The 17316-nt window shown below is 44.8% G+C and overlaps 1 protein-coding gene across 3 annotated transcripts in view; it reads right to left on the bottom strand.

Annotated features, from left to right (window-relative positions):
• Positions 1–17316, bottom strand: part of CADM1 (cell adhesion molecule 1) — a 323782-nt gene that overhangs the window by 20424 nt on the left and 286042 nt on the right. For 2 of the 3 annotated variants that reach the window (XM_045894983.2, XM_045894984.2), the window contains exons 8-9: positions 13176–13250; positions 3304–3336 (exon numbers count right to left, since the gene is read on the bottom strand). In XM_045894983.2, the coding sequence (XP_045750939.2) occupies positions 3304–3336; positions 13176–13250 (108 nt within the window). The remainder of the gene's footprint in view (positions 1–3303; positions 3337–13175; positions 13251–17316) is intronic. The other variant, XM_054512280.2, reaches the window with a different exon arrangement.

Below are 17316 nucleotides of genomic sequence, written 5' to 3'. Positions count from 1 at the left end.
CACACAGGGGAGGTGGGTGGGGGAAGGGAGAGGGTACACACAGGGCTGAAAAAGAACAAGGCACAAGACACAGAGAAGCGCCCACATTTGAACAAACAAAAACCGTCACGCGCACCCACACGTCGATAATCATAGTAACAACTACACCATCCGTGCTTTAAGTCACTCATGCATTTCTGCCATCAGTTTCAGACCACGTGGTATCAGGATTTGGCAGAGTGTTTTTTGCATTGCTCAACATGCACACATAACACAGGATTCTTCCTGACCAGGCCTTAAGGATGAGCTCCAAAAACACAAGTGCTCAAGATCCTTATTTAAAGAAAATCCCTTCGGTCACCCTAGTCTAAAAATCCCATTCTTACACTCCCTTTTACATTTACCATCAATTAGATCCTTAAAAACACATTGTGACTGATTGTTGCTTGGTTTCTTTTTGGAGAAAATCCATTTGATTTTGAATCATGCCCATGCACTTCTAACCTTCCAATACATGCTTATTCCAATCAGATATTGGTAAGAACAAATGATCAACATACAGCAATAACTGGTATACTTCATACGTACTCTAGCAACACAAGCTTGAATAAAGTGTTTTAATGAGTCTTCAAAGGGAAAGCTTTTTATAAATTATTCTTTTTCGTTTTTATAAAAGAGAACTACAGGAGGAACTCCAGTATGAACACTTTTAAGACCAATAAAGTGTCCACGACAGGCTGACCTAATATGTCTTGTCATTTGAGTTGCCAAGTTCTCCGACCATGCCATTTTTCTAGGCCCAGATCCCTCTCATGAACATCTCAAGGTTATTCTCAAGTGCGCCTAAGTCAAAAGGTTGCTAAACTGAAGAAGCTGAGTTTTAGCCATAATTCACTCAAAGGCAGTGGGCTCCAGATCTGCATCTCTCTGGAAATCGGGTCCCCTGCTTTATAGTTTCCACCATATCCTATCACCTTTTCTACCCTGACGACTGATCTGAAGACTGTTTCCCCTCCGTCAAGGAAGAGTCTAGATACTACTCTGGCTTTCATTAAAGCTTTTTGCTGTGGGCTGGAGAGTATGCTGTTCCAGACAGCGGTAGGATGCTATGAGGATAACAGACAAGCTAGGAGAATGTGTTTATACATGTACTACATAGGGGGCCCAACCTGAGTTATCACTTCTCTCCTCCTGCTGGTAAGGAATAGTGTGTGTGTTTGGGGAGGGGGGGCATTCTTTTTCTTCCTCCCCAACAGTTCTTGGCTCTGAGCCACTTCTCATGTGCTACCAGCCAGTGAACAACATCCTAGTGGTGTATCCTGGCTCAAATGCTGTCCTTAACTAATAAGGCAGTGGTTGCTTCTCGGTTTCCGACCACAGGAATGCTAGAAAGTCTTATTCCAATTGTCTCTTTGTATATCACAAAAGAGAGATCACCATCCCTTTCTCTCTTTCCAGGAAGAAAGACCTGATCAAAAACCATGTCCTAGACCATGACTGGCCCCTAAGTTAATGTCTCATTTTTCAGGTCAGGGAACATATTTCCTACTTGGAATACCTCACCCGACTCCAAGACCTACATCCATTAGAGTAACGTAAGTACATGGATTTTATCGAAGGGACCTAGCAAATAGAACTCTGGAGTCTTAGGAGATAAATGATCAATATTTCTTCAAAGATCTCACAGAATTCAGGAATCTTACGGTTACATTTGACCCTGGAGTCAATTATAGGAGGCTCAGAACTTAAAGCATCTTAAAAAGAATAGAACAAAATCTCTTGAATGACATTAAAGTAGCCTTGAAGCTCTGAGACTAATCGATAAAAGTCAGGAAGCGCTCAATTAATGATGAAACCTACAAATAACTAAGCTTAATGGAGTGCAGTGTCTGAGCTGTAGCAAGCACTACGGGGCATTACCTTAGAAAGTGGGGGTTTTATACCTAATTGATTTCTCATGATTGCCAGTGTATCTGGCCCTTTACCTTTTCCCTCTGTGCCGCTGACAGGAAAGGGCCAGGTAAGGCGGGAGGGGCGTAGGGAGGGAGATATTGCTCCAAACCTAAGTTCACTTTGCTTTCTCAGAATTCCTCATCAGGCAAGTCCAGATAGGGGGATGATGTGCCAAGCATCAAGGCTTGACCTTCAGGGACAGCTCACACAGGACGGGTTTCGCTTAGAGATTTCTAACTGCCAAGTCCTCACATGTAGGTCTGTTTTGAGAAAGTCAGTCTGCACTAGGAAGAGATGTTTTGCTAAAAGATGCAGGGCCAGTAAAGGGTTGGCTGATCACCCCTGGTCACTTAGATGATGGATTCCAACCCTGTACAATGGGCGAAGTGATTTCAGTAGGTCCTTTACCAAAAAATTCCCTCGAATTCAATTATTAAAATTCAGCCCGATTTTTAACTAACCTCTCTTTCTCCAAGCACAATATCACTGGGGTTAGAGTTAGGGAATAAAGTCATATATAGATGAAACATGATTCTAATTTTCTGATTGGAGAGACACAGAAAAGTTAATAGACTTATTCCAACCTTGTAAGTTGGAGATGAAATTGAGAAAAGGACATTCCTATGGCCGTTTTGTTTTTCTTTTTTAATCACTTCTTGGTTACAACATAACCAACTTTTTAGTATTTTGCCTACGAGATACCCGCAAACAAATGATTTTTTGAGTCCCACTTAGCTGTTAAAATTTACATCTGGTGTCACTCCTGGTTTGCAGAGGCTTCCCGCCCAATGCTAGCTAGCATAAGCCTGCATGCACACATGGAGATTAAGATGGAACTGGCCTGCATCTGCAGAGGTAGCTATGATTGGGAACATAATTAAGAGAAGATCGATGGCCTCATGAATTTAAACAGAACTACCCTCTGCCCTCACCTGTCCTTCACAGACTCAACTACTAAGTGACATGAATGACCCCTCTTCCAAATGTACCTGGGACTCTAGCCTATAAACAAAGAAAGCAACTGGGCCTTTAATCCAGAGGCCATGATTTTTAGGGCAATATTCATTTTTGAAGTCCCTCGTATTTCGGTGTCCAGTGGCTTTCTATCCAGAAGGGCAGCGTGCAGCCGGATCTCCTGCATCCCAGCCCGGCGGGCGCTGGCCTCATCCCAGACGGCCACCACGGGTGCCGAACTCACAACAGAAATGACAAGACTCGACATCCTTTCAAGCCTTCAAAATTACAGTCTATGCATGAGATCAGTCTACTCGAAACACGGTTTCCCTTGAAGACTGCATTTCTCTTTTTCCCAGGCTTGCCTTGCCTCTCAGCAGTGCTGAGAAAGTAGATAAACAGTAACGTGATACCAACCGTGAACTGCTGGCTCTGTCGTCGCTGCCGTGTCTACAGACGGGAACAGAGGATTGGAGGAAGGGAGGAAACAGGAGGAACGGCATGCAAAAAAAGGGAAAATGGAAAAAAATGGAACAGATAATATATGAGCAAGCTTTCAAAGAACATTGCGTGACAAGCAATAATAAATGAAAAGCAAAAAGCATTTGAAGTGAGTTGCACTGTTTTAAGACATGCCTTCAGCTCCAAGCTGCGAGCCAGTGAGGAAAACAGTCAATTCTGTGGTTCTGGGGGGTCTTGCCAGGACACAGCTCCTTGCTAGTCCATAGTCAGGGGAACATGCAAAGTGAGGAGAAACACCAGTGCAGACTCGGTGGCTCTGAGCGCATCCAGCCTCAGGACTAGGGCAGGAGAGCTCGGTCGGCAGGCTGGCAAAACAAGGGGTTCATACATTCAAACATTGCCTCTGTCGGAAGCCAGCCCACGAGGGCACTTGGGCTGCACGACTGCCCATTAGGCATCACTGACTCAGTCGCACTTTGAGGATCCTTTTACGGCTCACGCTCAGATGCCTGCAGACGAACATGTGAGCTCAAGTTTTCCATCCCACGTTACTATTTTGGCAGTGTTCAGCTGGAAAGTGCCATGGGCTGGGAGGCCATGGGAATGAACATATTAAAGGTTCCCCGGTAAGTTTCTGTATGCACAGCCCCCTCCCCCCACCCCCACCCCCCGGCCACCAGGCATCCAGTCTTCGCTTCGCAGCGCCCGCTGGGTTACCACCTAGGAGCAGAAGACTGCCATGGGCACACCCGAGTCCACAGCAATTTGCCAAACGCCACTTCCAGTCACGTGACATTCCACAAATGACAGTATCCAGCCATCCCTTTGCTCCCAGGGCAGCACCACGTTGGCCGCGGTGAGCTGCCGGGAGCCCCGCCTTCGCGGCCGCAGCAGAAGACCACACGGCCGCCCTCGCCTTGCCAGATGCACCTGCCGCGGAAGAAACCGTGGTCTGCCTCTTTCTTCTTCCAGTTCCGACGCCGTTCAAGTTTCCCCCTCCTGCTGGGCTTCGAACCAGGCCTTCTGTCCTGGCTCTTCTTCACAGGAAATGGCTCAAGGGGCTCAAGAAATTTCCTTTTTCTTTTTGGCTAGAGGGAAAGTGGGATAAATATCTAACAAAATGCACGATGACATTCTTTCTCCAGTCGGTTTTTTTTTTTTACACCACTCCTGTGGCCAACTTCATTCCCAAGTCAACCCATCTGGCCATGCTTTCGTGTTCAGCTCTACGCCTCTCCAGTATGTTTCCTTCCACTATCCCCTTCTGGCCAGAAAGGGATGGTGACATGGACTCGTCATCTCTAGCTGGGGTGGCGTTCTTGATTAAAAGTGCAAGTAGTCACCTGTCCCCACCCCCACCCCCCTTAACACAGCTATTTAAGCTGGTAATTATTTTCACGAGTTCTAGAGACTCCAAAGACTCTTCCGGACTCGACACAGGCAATGTTTAAATGCAATGGAATGCCAAACTTTTTTTTTTTTTTTTTTGCTCAAACGAGCCTGGTGCTTCTGATCTGCAAATCAGGACACATGAATTCACACCGGTGTTCCCCCTCAGTTGGCACGCTTTCCTCAGGACCCTCTAACCATCAAAACAATGGCAGCCCTTCTAAGGAGCCAGAATCAACCAGCAGTCTGAGAAGCCACTGCAGCTTTAACGTAACTTATAGCTGAGTTTCTGAAGAACTGATGAAGGAAAGAAAAACATAAAACACACCGCATAAGAACACAATACTTACTTACAAGTCAAGTCTGTATGCATAAAATAGCAGTAAAGAATAACACCAAAAATTGTACAGCTGAAACATCGCTATACCAGATCGTCATGACACAGTAGACACATCTCCTTACTTGAAACATCCAAGTCAAGTGTTAGTTTGAGGTGCTTTCAACTTAAGGGGCAAGATCAAATGCACATTTGTACAGAAACATTTATATGCACGCTGGTACATTTTATGGATAGGCACTGGCTCTTTTCCAAAATTAAAAAAAAAAAAGAAACACTTCGGTTATTTTCATAGTAGCGCTTCTCATAGGCTGTAATTTTAGCAGGTAAATAAGTAGCATAAAATGAAAGAGAGGAGGTGGAGTGAAGCCTAGAGGTTAGAGCCCTCAAAAATCGTATCTTAGCATGAGCCGCTGACTGCTCGATTTACTGTCTTCCTACATCGCCATGCTGTCCGCTTTATCATGAAACTAAACTAAGTGACCCCAGGCGTCGGCTTCTATGTGGGCACTAAAAAATGAATGAGCCAAGTCCACAGTGCAGCTTGCTTCCCCATTCGGGGGTTGGGAAATCCATCAATTGTACCCAAAAGGGGAGGTTGCCGGGGGTGGGGGTGGGGGTGGAAACATCTTCTAGAACAGTTAAAAGCAAACACATGTTCGAGTCAAACCACACGAGTCACTGCAGCTGGAAATGGCAAAGCCATGATCAGCCAGGGAGCAGAGAAATGCAGCAGACACACAGGTTGGCCACAGACTTCGAAGGAGGTTTGAGGGTGTGTTGGGGGAGGCGCTGATTCTATTTCTCTAAGAGCATCTGGTGTGCTATCTGAACAGAGGCTATTTCAAGTAAAGAATTAAAAAAAAAATTCTTTAGAAGTGACTTTGTGCTCCCCGCAGGACAGCACTGTGACAGAATCTAATTCTCCTTCATAATTGCATTATGACTTCATGCAGAAACCACAGACCCCTGGCTCTGAAGTGAGCGCCGCTCTGTGAAGCAGGATTTATTAGGGGTGTCTTAATCAGAAGACCGGCGAGATGTGCCAGCCCACCCCTGTGCATCAACTTGTGGGGTCACTCCATTGTTTGATAACATTCGAAGTCTATGGGCAAAATGCAAAGAGTAAATTTCCAATGTAAGTTAGAAACGTTATCATTAGCTCGAAAAATGAGAGCACCTGATCGTCCTAACAAAGACTAGTTTTCAACTGCATCTTGCTGTTACCTTTAGAAACTTATCGGAGCCAGGCCTCCGAGAAAAAGAGGTCACGAAGAGTGGAGTTGGGCTTAAGGCGCTGTAGGGTTATGGAATTAAAAAGGCCTTGCTGAGCTATTGTCTCTATTTTAATTTTGATTACAATATGGGCAAATTTATTGTACACTTTATATGGTCAACAACAACCACAAAAAACAAAACAAAAAACAAACAATCCCATGTTCCTGCAAACCCAGTGAGTGTGTACGGCCTTAACAGTCACTCTCTAGCTGTTTTACGAGTATAATCAAACAAGGTACCCAAGGGCAGGCCCTGCACTATTTGAAAGATGCACATCTCACTAAATATCGACTTCTCGGTCTCCCGGCCATACAAACGGTTTATGGCATCCTATCTTGAGTAAATTAAACATCACCTATATTTCACATGGCAGTATAAGATATTTACAAAATGAAAAGGCTCTGACAATGTGTGAGATTAGAGACAGTAGCCGTTTAACCAAGTAGCCAAAAAAAAAAAAAAAAAAAAATTGCTGCATGAGGCAGCTGGGCAATATTCAGTTGAAACAGTCATGTGTAAGCTCCGCTGTGGCCCATTCTAATCCTTTCATATGGATTCTCTCCAACTTAGAATTGTTCATTGAGTGTGACAGACTGGGGGTTTAAAACTAATCCATAAATTAGTCCATGGTCTCAAACACAACAGGTGCCATAAATGAAAATGAAAATCCTAGAACAAAATTAAATTCACAACCTTAAATACTTTCTCTTCTCCAATTGCTCTGTGGTGCTCCTACTTTATGACACACAGATTCACTGCAAGACTGCATTTTGGGGTGTGTGTGAGTAGGGTGTACATTAAAAAATGCACAGTGTAATAACCCAGAGAACCCAATCTGCTCAAAAGCAGAGCTTAATTGTCAAGAATTTAAATTCTCCCATTTTGATTGTCATAAGCTTAAATGGAAGCGTACTAAGCAGTCCAGACATATTTTAATACACTTTCCCCGAGTTTATTTTCTTAACTAAAGTCAATAAGGAGCCAATGGATTTTCTTAATTGAATTCCCCTTCAGCTCCTGTGCCCCTGAGATCTTTTCATTTGCGAACCAGATGTTCTGAAAATTATAGGAACCCATACAGGGGTTTCACCTAACAAGGAACACTCCTCTCCCTTGGGGTGGGTGAAGGCTGGGTGGGAAGGAGGGGCAGAGCAGGGAAGGCACAGTTGAGGGGAGAGCAGACGACAAGGGCGAAGGGGGAGAGGGACGGGGCTCTAGAAGTGGTAGCTTCTAGTCATCTCTGGTTAGATGCCGGAGCGCTGGGTCCTTCCAAGTCCTACCCTTTCCACCATCAAGACAGCCCCAACAATCACTTTCTAAGCCCGAGAAACCCGTTTGTATGATGCTAGTTTTCTGCACTGTGGATGAATCTTTAGTATGGAAACGTGTCAAGACTTTATCTCTTGGATTCTTTTTAAACAAGGAACATAAAAGTATGGGAATTATGATGGAAGCAATAGAAACAAAGAAATTTCAGTTCCCATCTCTCATTTCCTTTCTTTAAAAGGCAGAATCAGGTGACCTTCGTCACTGTAGCATTCTCACTGCTTCCGTTCCCTCCTAAATCAGTATGGTCAAGAGCTGGTTGGCTATGATGCTATTTGTAACGGGCCTATAATTGTCAGCAAAATAAAAATGTACACACTGGAGACAGTATGAAAAAGAAAGGCCATGCAATTTGGGGGCAAAAACTTGAAAAGGGGGCTCACGTGTATTTTACTAGAGCCCTAATAATATTCTTGTTACTGGGCACACTGGCCCATCAGTAAGTATTCAGAAAGGATGAGTGATACACAGTCTTAATGAAGTAGAAGCCAACTCTAGAAAAAAAGGGAATTTAGTAAATACTCTAGAATGAAAGCTGTGTATGTCCCAGCAACAGTGGCTTAATACATGCCCAGAACGTAAACACACACACACTGAAGAAGGATGCTAGAAGTAACGTTGGGCCATCATGCTTAATTTCTAAAACGCCGTCCTTTCTTACCCACATTCCATGCATTCCTTGACGGCAGACCAAACTACTTCTCCTCTGATGCTCTCCCCGGTCCTGCCCTGGCCACAAGGTCAGCCCTCACTGCAGAGGACCTCCTGCTCTTGGGCTCTGATGTCGAGAACCTAGTCCCTCTACCACATTTTAAGGGGCTCAAGGAATTTTCTGTCTCCACAGGCCCTAACATAATGCTTTATGTATTATGGGGGCTTGGTATTTGTTGAATGAATGCCTAAAGAGTGGCTTTAGGTAAAGCCAGGCTCTCTACTGTCATGTCAGTGGTCCCGTTACAGGCTGCCGTAAGCACAGATGTCCTTCTTTCCTCTGTATTTAAGAAACTGAAAACACGTGCCATGGTGTTGGGCCTCCCGCACTTGGCATACTCTGTGAGGATCTCTGAAGAAGGACTGCACTCACGTTTATGGGATTGGATACACTTTACACACACAACGGCTTAGGATTTCAGACTATGAAAGCCAAAATAACAATGTGGGCCTGGGGGTGGGGCTCACTTTCTCCAAGGTACACTGGGTTTGGAGAGCTTAGATACCAAGGAGAACAGTGCTGCTTTCTTTTCCAAGAAACACAAAATAATTAATTGGATACATACTTTAAAAAAGAGAAAAAACTCATTTAGAAACGATCTATTTCATTCCCGTGAAAGGATTTTTAAATGTGTTCCAGGATTTGGCCCTATAGCTATTCATTTCTTATTCTAAAGTGATATTAATGTTTTAATTTATGACAGCCACATGCACAGTGACCCACAGGTTGAACCCCCCCCCCCCCCCCGGCCTGAATTTCCTACTGAAGCTGCTGAGGGTGTTTATAACTGAGTGCTGTGGTGCTTTCTAAGGTAGACTCCTCGTCAAGCAGCTAACGCAGGACACAACAGAGCAGAAACAATACAATACCCATGTGATCTAGGGAGGGAAACACCAACTATTTTCCTAAGATGACTAGAGGAAGAAGTTGGATCCAAGTGTCAGGCAGGGGCTAAAGCTACCGGCCCAGAAACAGGTAATTTTATCTATACCTCATACCTGAAGTCAACTAACTTCAAAGAAAATTCCAAACACAAAACAAAACAAAAGAAACCCCCCCCGTAGGTTTCGCTTTGCAAAGGTTCTGATTTTGGAGCAGAATCTGCATGAAGGACTCGGGAGCCCAGGGGGTGGTTTGGCCGGCTCTGTATTTTCAGAGGGCTCCAGGGACAATTTGGGTGATGTGGTTTGCTCTTCAATACCACAGCATATTTCTTTGTTGTGAATGAGACCACATGGACAACTTGATGTGATTAAAAAAAAAAAAAAAAAAAAAGCAGGGGGTTGCCAATTGCCCTAATTGTAACAGAGGTACCTGATCAGAATACCAGCGTGCATGAGATGGAAGAGACCCCCAAGAAGCTCACGGCAAATCACAGTGAGGCTCTGGATGGCTCCCATTTCAATTCCATCCCTCCAATGGTTGGTTTTTTTTTTTTTTAATTTAGAAAGAGATTCTAATGAATTAACGGCCTAATGGCTGCAAAGCTGCAACAAGGTTGACGGGGCAAGTTGACATCAAATATTCCTTTCAGTACTCCAGAGCCTTCAAAAACTCCCCCTCTAGATCAAGCTACCGCTAGACGTGTGTGTGCCCTCACACGAAGGTCAGGAGACCTGCTCCACGCTCGTGGGATGAGAGACAGAGCTGCCGGCTCCTCCCACCCATCAGGTCTAGGATTCTCGATGGCAACATCACGTCAGCCTGGGCTCTCAGTTTCTTCCTTTCGAGGGTCTCCAGGACGAAACTTTAACCTGTTTTTGAGGGAGTCAGGCGACTGAGGACTCAATGACGGTCTGCCTGTCTAACAAGGGGAACAATTTGATTACCCTGGTTACAGAAGATAAAAGAGAACGCTGGAGCACTTCCTTTCAGAGAAATCAGAAATCAACTATGACCTTTCGAGTTTAGAAATATTCTTCTATTGCTTTTGTGCATTTCCTTGTAATGAAACTCTGACCTGGGGAATGGGTTTCAGTTACTGCATCTGAGTGGGAGAAAAGAAATGGAAGACTGTGGGCTGCTTCTTTTTCTTTTTTTTTAAAAGCTCAGGCTTTATGTTACTGTCACTGGATTTAGCTGTTGCAGCTTTTAAGGCTAACGGTGGCTGTAATGTGGTGCAAGAAAGAAGAAGACTGGAAATTTAGCTATCCATTTGTCAAGATTCAGTCTGGAAGATTTTTTAGGAACCAATCTAAATCTCAGGGATAGCCTGGACCTTTAAAACGGGACACAGGATCATTCAGCTCCATAACCTTTAATCTGTTTGAAGTAAGAAGCAAATGTTAAAATCCACGAGTGTACTTTCTAGGCAAGATAAATATATGGAAGGCTGCTTGTTAAGACACAGCAAGCCTAGAAGATCATATCCGTTAAGGCAACGGATCCTACAATGTTGCTTTAGTGGCAATTTTACTTTAACTACTCTTGGGTGTGCCAGTGAGAATCAGGTGTTCACGGCCACAGATGTCTGTGTGTGGACAGGGTTCAAGTGCTGGTGCTGAAAGGCTACCGTGCATCTGGGAGCTCATCGTACATCGCCTGGAGCCTCGAGGCCAGGAGCAGAGAGACAGAAGCCAAGACAAGCCCCTATTTAAAGGCACCTTCGATATGGACAGAAATACAGCATTGTTTGTTTTGAAAATTTCCTCTTAAATGGAGTCTCTGGGGTTGGAACAGTGGTAACAGTGAGTTGTAGCTGTCTGAGGACACAAAGAAGCTTTCGGTGGGGGTGAAGGCTGAAAGCTGTGAGCGGGGGGCCTCTGCTGTGTTGCGGAGAGTGAGGGGGGAGGAGTTCGGGGGGTCTATGAAAGGTCTTAAAAACAACACAAAACAAAAACCAGCCTGAGCTAGTGCGAGGCCAGCCACAGATGAAAAATGTTCCATGTTGTGGAGAAATGGGGTGTTTCTACAGAGCGAGAAAGGCCTCCCCTGCCTTAAAATATAGACCTGGCTAGCTACAGCCACCGAGACGGAACCCTCTAGAATGAGAGGTAGTGAGGGCTGGCTCATCCCTGGGCCCCTTCTGCAAAGACAAACCGACTACCTGCAAAGGGCAGTGGGGGAATGGAGGTGTAATTCACACGGACACCCAAAGGGCCATTCACAGGAAATTTCATGGAAACCTACTATTGAGAGCTCAAGCCTAATACAGTTTACAGCTGGGTAAGCGGCAAGAAATCATGAAACCTAAAAACCTAGCTCCTGGTACGGAAAGTGGGGAGTGTGGCTGACCCGGAATCAGGTAGGAAGGAGCATCTTCGCTGTGCTTAGCAATGAGGCGGAAAGTGGGAGGAGTCTGCGCACTACACTAACAAGCTTCTACTTAAGCAGCAGAAGGAACTAGCAGAACTGAAACAGAAATACACACAGACAAGGATTTAGGAAGCAGCCTGGATAGAGCAGAGTTTAGAGACACAACAGCCAATTGATGGATTTTCAGAAGACCTTAAGTGCAGGCACTGATGTTTTCATCAACAGCGGTCAGAAAAATCCTCACTACTGCCTTTTTCTGAGGTTCTCTTGGCCTCACTGTGATGGGTTAGAAAGGTGAAGAAAACGGAGACTAGGGGATCTACTTTCCTATTTCATAAACCTCCTCTTCCACGGAACACTCTGGATGTTCGTCATGCCTGTCTCACCGACTCCTGTGAAAACCAAGAATATCTCCAGAAAGTCAGTGTAAAGGACAGGTGTCCTATCTAGGGCGATAAAGAGGGTCTACACACAAAGAATGATGAGTTAGATATTCAGAGTTTTAAAAGAAGTCCTGTATCCTGGGGCGTGGAGCTCAGAGAGATCTTGCAGTCTCCTGGGGTAACCTAATGAAGTGGGAAAGTTATCTTTTAAAGAAAATTGGTTTTTTTCCTCATGGAATGATTACTCTTACATGTTCTGGGGCCGGAACCTGTACACAGTGGTTGGGGAAGGCCTTACCTAAGGAAATCCTGCACGTCTAGTAGACATGGTGCAACCATAACCTTTTCCCAGGCAGAGGACGTTCCAAGGCTCCCAGGCAAGCAACGTCAAGCGGTATGAGGGCCACTGGGTACCAGCAAGGGGATGGATGGCATCCCTCCTCCCTCAGTGATAGAAATCAGAGACAGTGAAACTCATTTTGAAGAAGAGTTTCAGACAGTCCAAAAAAGATAAAGCCACACAGTTACAACTGCTGTGGCTGACTCTTCCACACCCATAGTATTTAACTGATGGCACCAGGGGGGTACATGAGTGCGCAGCATGGAGAAGACAGGGACTCTCTCTGACCTCCTGACCCCGGCAACACACAGGTAGTAACACTGTGGGTACTCTCTGGGGCAGGAAGAATGGCGATGCCTTTCGAAACATGGCCCACCTGGGCCTGTTAAAGGGTGTGCATTTTCCTTCATATGAATTAAGATGGAATTAAGACAACGAGAAGATCCAAAGCCAGAATACTTACCATTTCACCAACCGTGGCTAAGCCTGAGCTACCGGCAGGTTCTCTAATAGCCAGGCGGCCATTTTCCCTAGCATTCTGCTTTGAACGGTGATGCTTAAAAAAGAACTCTCTTAAGCATAAGCTGCAAAATATCTAATCTCCTGGTTAAGTGCCTGGATGTTCAAAGATTTCCGGAGGTCCTTAAGATTCAACTTAAGAACAAGGTATCTAATGTCTCTGAAGCTCCAAAATGAAGGAACAATTACATTCCAAGGGTTTCAAGGGAACTTCTCGGTGTCTTTGCATCCATACCAGAAAGACAATATACATTCAGGACATTTTCAGTGGGAATGAAGGTACCGTACCTGTGATGATGGTGAGGATGGTGGTGGTGGTGGTGGTGGTGGTTGTTGTGGGAGGAGGGATAGTTGTGGGGGGATCTGGATAAAAAAAAAAAGGAAAATCAAACCCACAATGCTGAACACAACAATGATCAGTAATGACAAAACAAAGGCATGAGGACATTGAGATGTTTGATGACACCCCCCTCCGAAACCAAGAGCTTCCCCGCCGCCCCCCTCTGCCGAAGATCTGTGTCTTGTAATCATAACCCAAAACCTTAGTTGGAAAAGCTAAGAAAAGAGGAAAAGAGATTTGTATTAATGAAGTGAAGTAGGGATGAGGAAATGTGAAGGAGAGAAGGGGGGGAAAGTCAAAATAGGACACCCTCACCCCAATCTGATTTCAAAGGTGAGGGTAAACCAGCTCCGCGCCCGAGAGGCATTTCGTTTTATGATTTTTCGGATGGGAGAAAGGAGAAGGAGAGGACGCTGCTCCAGCGAAAGGGCTCCTATCGGCCAAGGATGAGTGTGCTCTTGCTTCCCTGCTCTCCATGACAGGTAACTTCATTATTCCCCATCAATACATCCCAGCGGGAAGTAAAACTACTTCTATGCTCGTAATAAATACAAAGAAGAGAGAATGTCACCACTAAATATCAAGTTCCAGGCATGTGAGATTTTACTGAGATTTTATTTTTTTTAAAAGTCAATAAATTTTACAACTTATAAATATTAAACGTCAGTTGCCTTTGCTCACGTTAAAAGCCTGACCTAAGTGGATGGCAGTGATAAGACCAAAAGCCTGCCTTCCATCTTGCAAACAAGAGGACGAAATATAAATGGGGCTTGACCCTCCAAGCCAGGAATCCCAGAGGGACCCTCCGTCAGATGTATGATATATTGTATATTCTTCTATCATCTCAGAAATTATTTGGGGGACAAGGGAAGGGCAAATATGAAAGAGAAAAAAAGAAAATCCTGAGCCCAAATGATCAAACTGAATGTGTTAAATTGTCAGCAAGACTTTGAACTAAGCAATCATCCTGCTATAATAGAGCATAAGACGATTTGAAGGCTTTTGATTTTAAATTTTATCTAAAGCATGTCAACTTTTTCTCCCTGACACATCTGGTGTCCTTTTATCTCCAAGTGAGCTCTCAGATTGTCTAATTAATACATCAAAACTTTAATTATATACTGTACCTTTATTGGCTTTCGTACAACTTCCTGAAAGTTTATGAAAACACTATTTTGGTGCCTGGTTGTAAGGTTTGCTTGAGATGATTCCTACTATCGATCAGTAATCCGAGGTTTTAATTTTCCTAGCCAGCTTCTCTCACGCATGCACAGTGTATGAATGTGATGGAGAAGAATCAGCAGCAAATTGTTCTGTCTTACAGGAGACTGTGCTCGTTTAAGTTGTGGACACGAGCGATTTAAAGCAGCCTCACCAGGAGCTCAAAAAGGAATTCAAACAAAAACAACAAAAATAAAAACAAAAAACCACACACACACACACACACACACACAAACCCCACTGTCTGCCAAGAAGCAGAAATGATTAAATAAGTCATTTCAAACCACCTTTTTAGACAAACAGGCAGTGTGTTCAGTCTTGCTTCCTGGCCACTTCCTCATGGAGGCCCCAGGTGAGGACGCAGTCTGGGACCTGGCAGGTCACGTGGCCGCACCCACACCTTGCCACAGGTGCTGGGACAGACACAGCCGAGCGAGGGGCAAGGGCCCCCGAGCCAAGCTCTGAAGGCATCCTGTGCCCTCTCCTGCCCAACTCAACTGTACCCAGAGAGGTGCCTGCTGCCCAGCATGTGGGCAGCTAATGTGGTTTCTCTGTTCTGGTTCAATTACAATATTTATCCCTGGAAAGGAACATCTGTGCCTGGGAGACTTCCCCTGATACACAGAAATGCTATTTCTGTACCTACCTCTCAGATATTGGCACAAATGTGTTATATCCACAATGCAATCAAAGGGGAACGGAAGGTCCATTTTTGAAATGTGATTTGAAAATACGATTATGAACAAGGGGTGGGCCAGACTAACAAGGGCAGAGACTTCAGAAGAAAGGTCACTGGTCCCTTTCGTTTTTTGAAAATCACACACTTTGAATTATTTTCATCACTACCGGGGTAACTGTTGTCCTTCACATCTGGCTCAAGTGACCTGAATGAATTAGATTCTGTTAACAGGTATAACCTCGCTGCTCAGATCATTTCTAGCAATAAGAGCAACGTGAGGCCATATTTAAGAAAATACAGAGTTGGAGCTAATGAGCGGTATCTGACACACAGAGGCTCAAAGAACAAAATCAAATGGGGCTCAGGCACTAGCCAGCTAGATTCTCCAAGTCTAGGAGTTATTTCCAGAGAATTAAACATTTTAAAGGCACGTTAACGCTTGGTTCATAAAGTACTTTTAACGTGACTGAAGTAGTACAATAAGTCACCTTTGAAAAGAAAATCTACTCGCCATCCTCTCAAATTGCTAGAATATTTTATTAACGGACGAGCAACACCTCAGGCTGGCCTAGCTGCCATTCCAGACAGTGTTACCGGCAAGCTTAAGGGAGGCAGGTAGAATCCTGTAGATCTAGGAGATCCCTGGACGAGTGTACGTGTGCCATTGTGGGTTGGGGAGGGTTGGGGAGGGGTGTGTGTGTGTGTGTGTGTGTGTGTGTGTGGGGGGGAACAGGTAGGTCGCTATGTTTCAGCGAGTGAAATCCAAATGGGAGGCAACTGTCCTACTGGGAAGCAGTGGGAATTAGAGGCCCTAAAAGTAAAACACAAATGTCCCTGTAGACTCGGCAGTCAGAAGTGTCATGGCTCGGAAACATAGTAAGCCTGTGAACTTGGGCAGTTTAGGTGACCTTTCTAAGCTTCATCTGTCATCCGTACCACGGGATGAGGATAATGCGTACGCCCTGGGGTTACTGGGGAGGTTCGAGGTGCTCATGCAGGTGCAACAGTGGGCCATAGTGAGCGCTCAACAAACGCTAGCCGTAAGCTGGCGTCCCAAAGGTTTCAGAGACCTCTGTGTCCATCAAATCCACAAAATGTTTCTTGTCTTGAGAGGTGGCAACAGGAGGGATGATAAAGCAGAGTTGTTTTCCCAGATAACTTAGTCTTCTGGGTCAAGGCAGCATACGCTAGACTGGTGGGAATTTGCTGCTGCTCTTACCCACCGTGAACCTGGGGGGCAGCAATGGAGGGGGCTCGTGGGAGGCTCAAGCCCTCACATACAGAGAGAGATTTACCTTCCAGCCCCTGACATCAGCAGACCGTGAACCGTCTGAGGCACAGGGTGGCTGTGTCATGTCAACTGAAAAGGGGGCCCGGGGCACCCCCTGGCACCTACACAGGACTGCTGTCCCCTTCGCTGGGATCTCCTCAACCACTGGGGAGAATTAATGCCCTTACACGTGTAGGGCACAGACCACATGGGTAGCATATGCAGAAAACACATCTCAGAAGTTTACAAATCAGGTGAGTAGATATGATCCTATAATTCTGCATTATGTTAAAAGGGGGAAAAAACCCCCCTAAAACCTCAGGATTAGATCATGAGGATTATATCTGAATATCCAAGTAGATATGGTATAAAACATGCTTCTATGTCCTCAAAAAACACCGACTCCTGTTTTCTTCAAAAGGAAAGTGGCCAGGTTCTAAGATATAATGGTGTCAATATTCCATAGGTATGGTTATATGTGTGTAGGGGTATATTCACATACACTTATACTTGGATAATTTACAGGGCTAACAGGAAGAAAGAAATGTGCACACATATCCATATATTTATAAGATACCGAAATTTTCAGGCCTGTGGTTACTCACTCCGTGTCATGTCAGTTGATGACTATGCTTCCTGGTATAAAACCAACCTAGGGACTTCGATTGGACAGAAGAGACTCAGTCTGTGATCCTAAGGCTAGAGAGGCAGCGCACTCCTCAACTAAATAGAGAATATTCACCAGACGCAAAACTGACATTAAGATATAAATGGGAAAAAGTCTAAAATGCCTGACACGTAGTAGATGCTCAATAAATATTTGCTTGTTAGAGAATGCAATTCATGATAATATACGCTTTAAAAGTCCTGTGAAAAGATATTAAGAAAACAGACAAATTTAAAAATAAATGCATTCGTG

The sequence above is a fragment of the Mirounga angustirostris genome, unplaced genomic scaffold, assembly GCF_029215605.1.
Source record: "Mirounga angustirostris isolate CCGP_5_RB_7025 unplaced genomic scaffold, mMirAng1.0.hap1 SCAF_13, whole genome shotgun sequence".
NCBI classification, from domain to species: Eukaryota; Metazoa; Chordata; class Mammalia; order Carnivora; family Phocidae; genus Mirounga; species Mirounga angustirostris.
The sequence above is the reverse complement of the archived record's forward strand: the minus strand, read 5'-3'. Positions and strand labels throughout refer to the sequence as shown.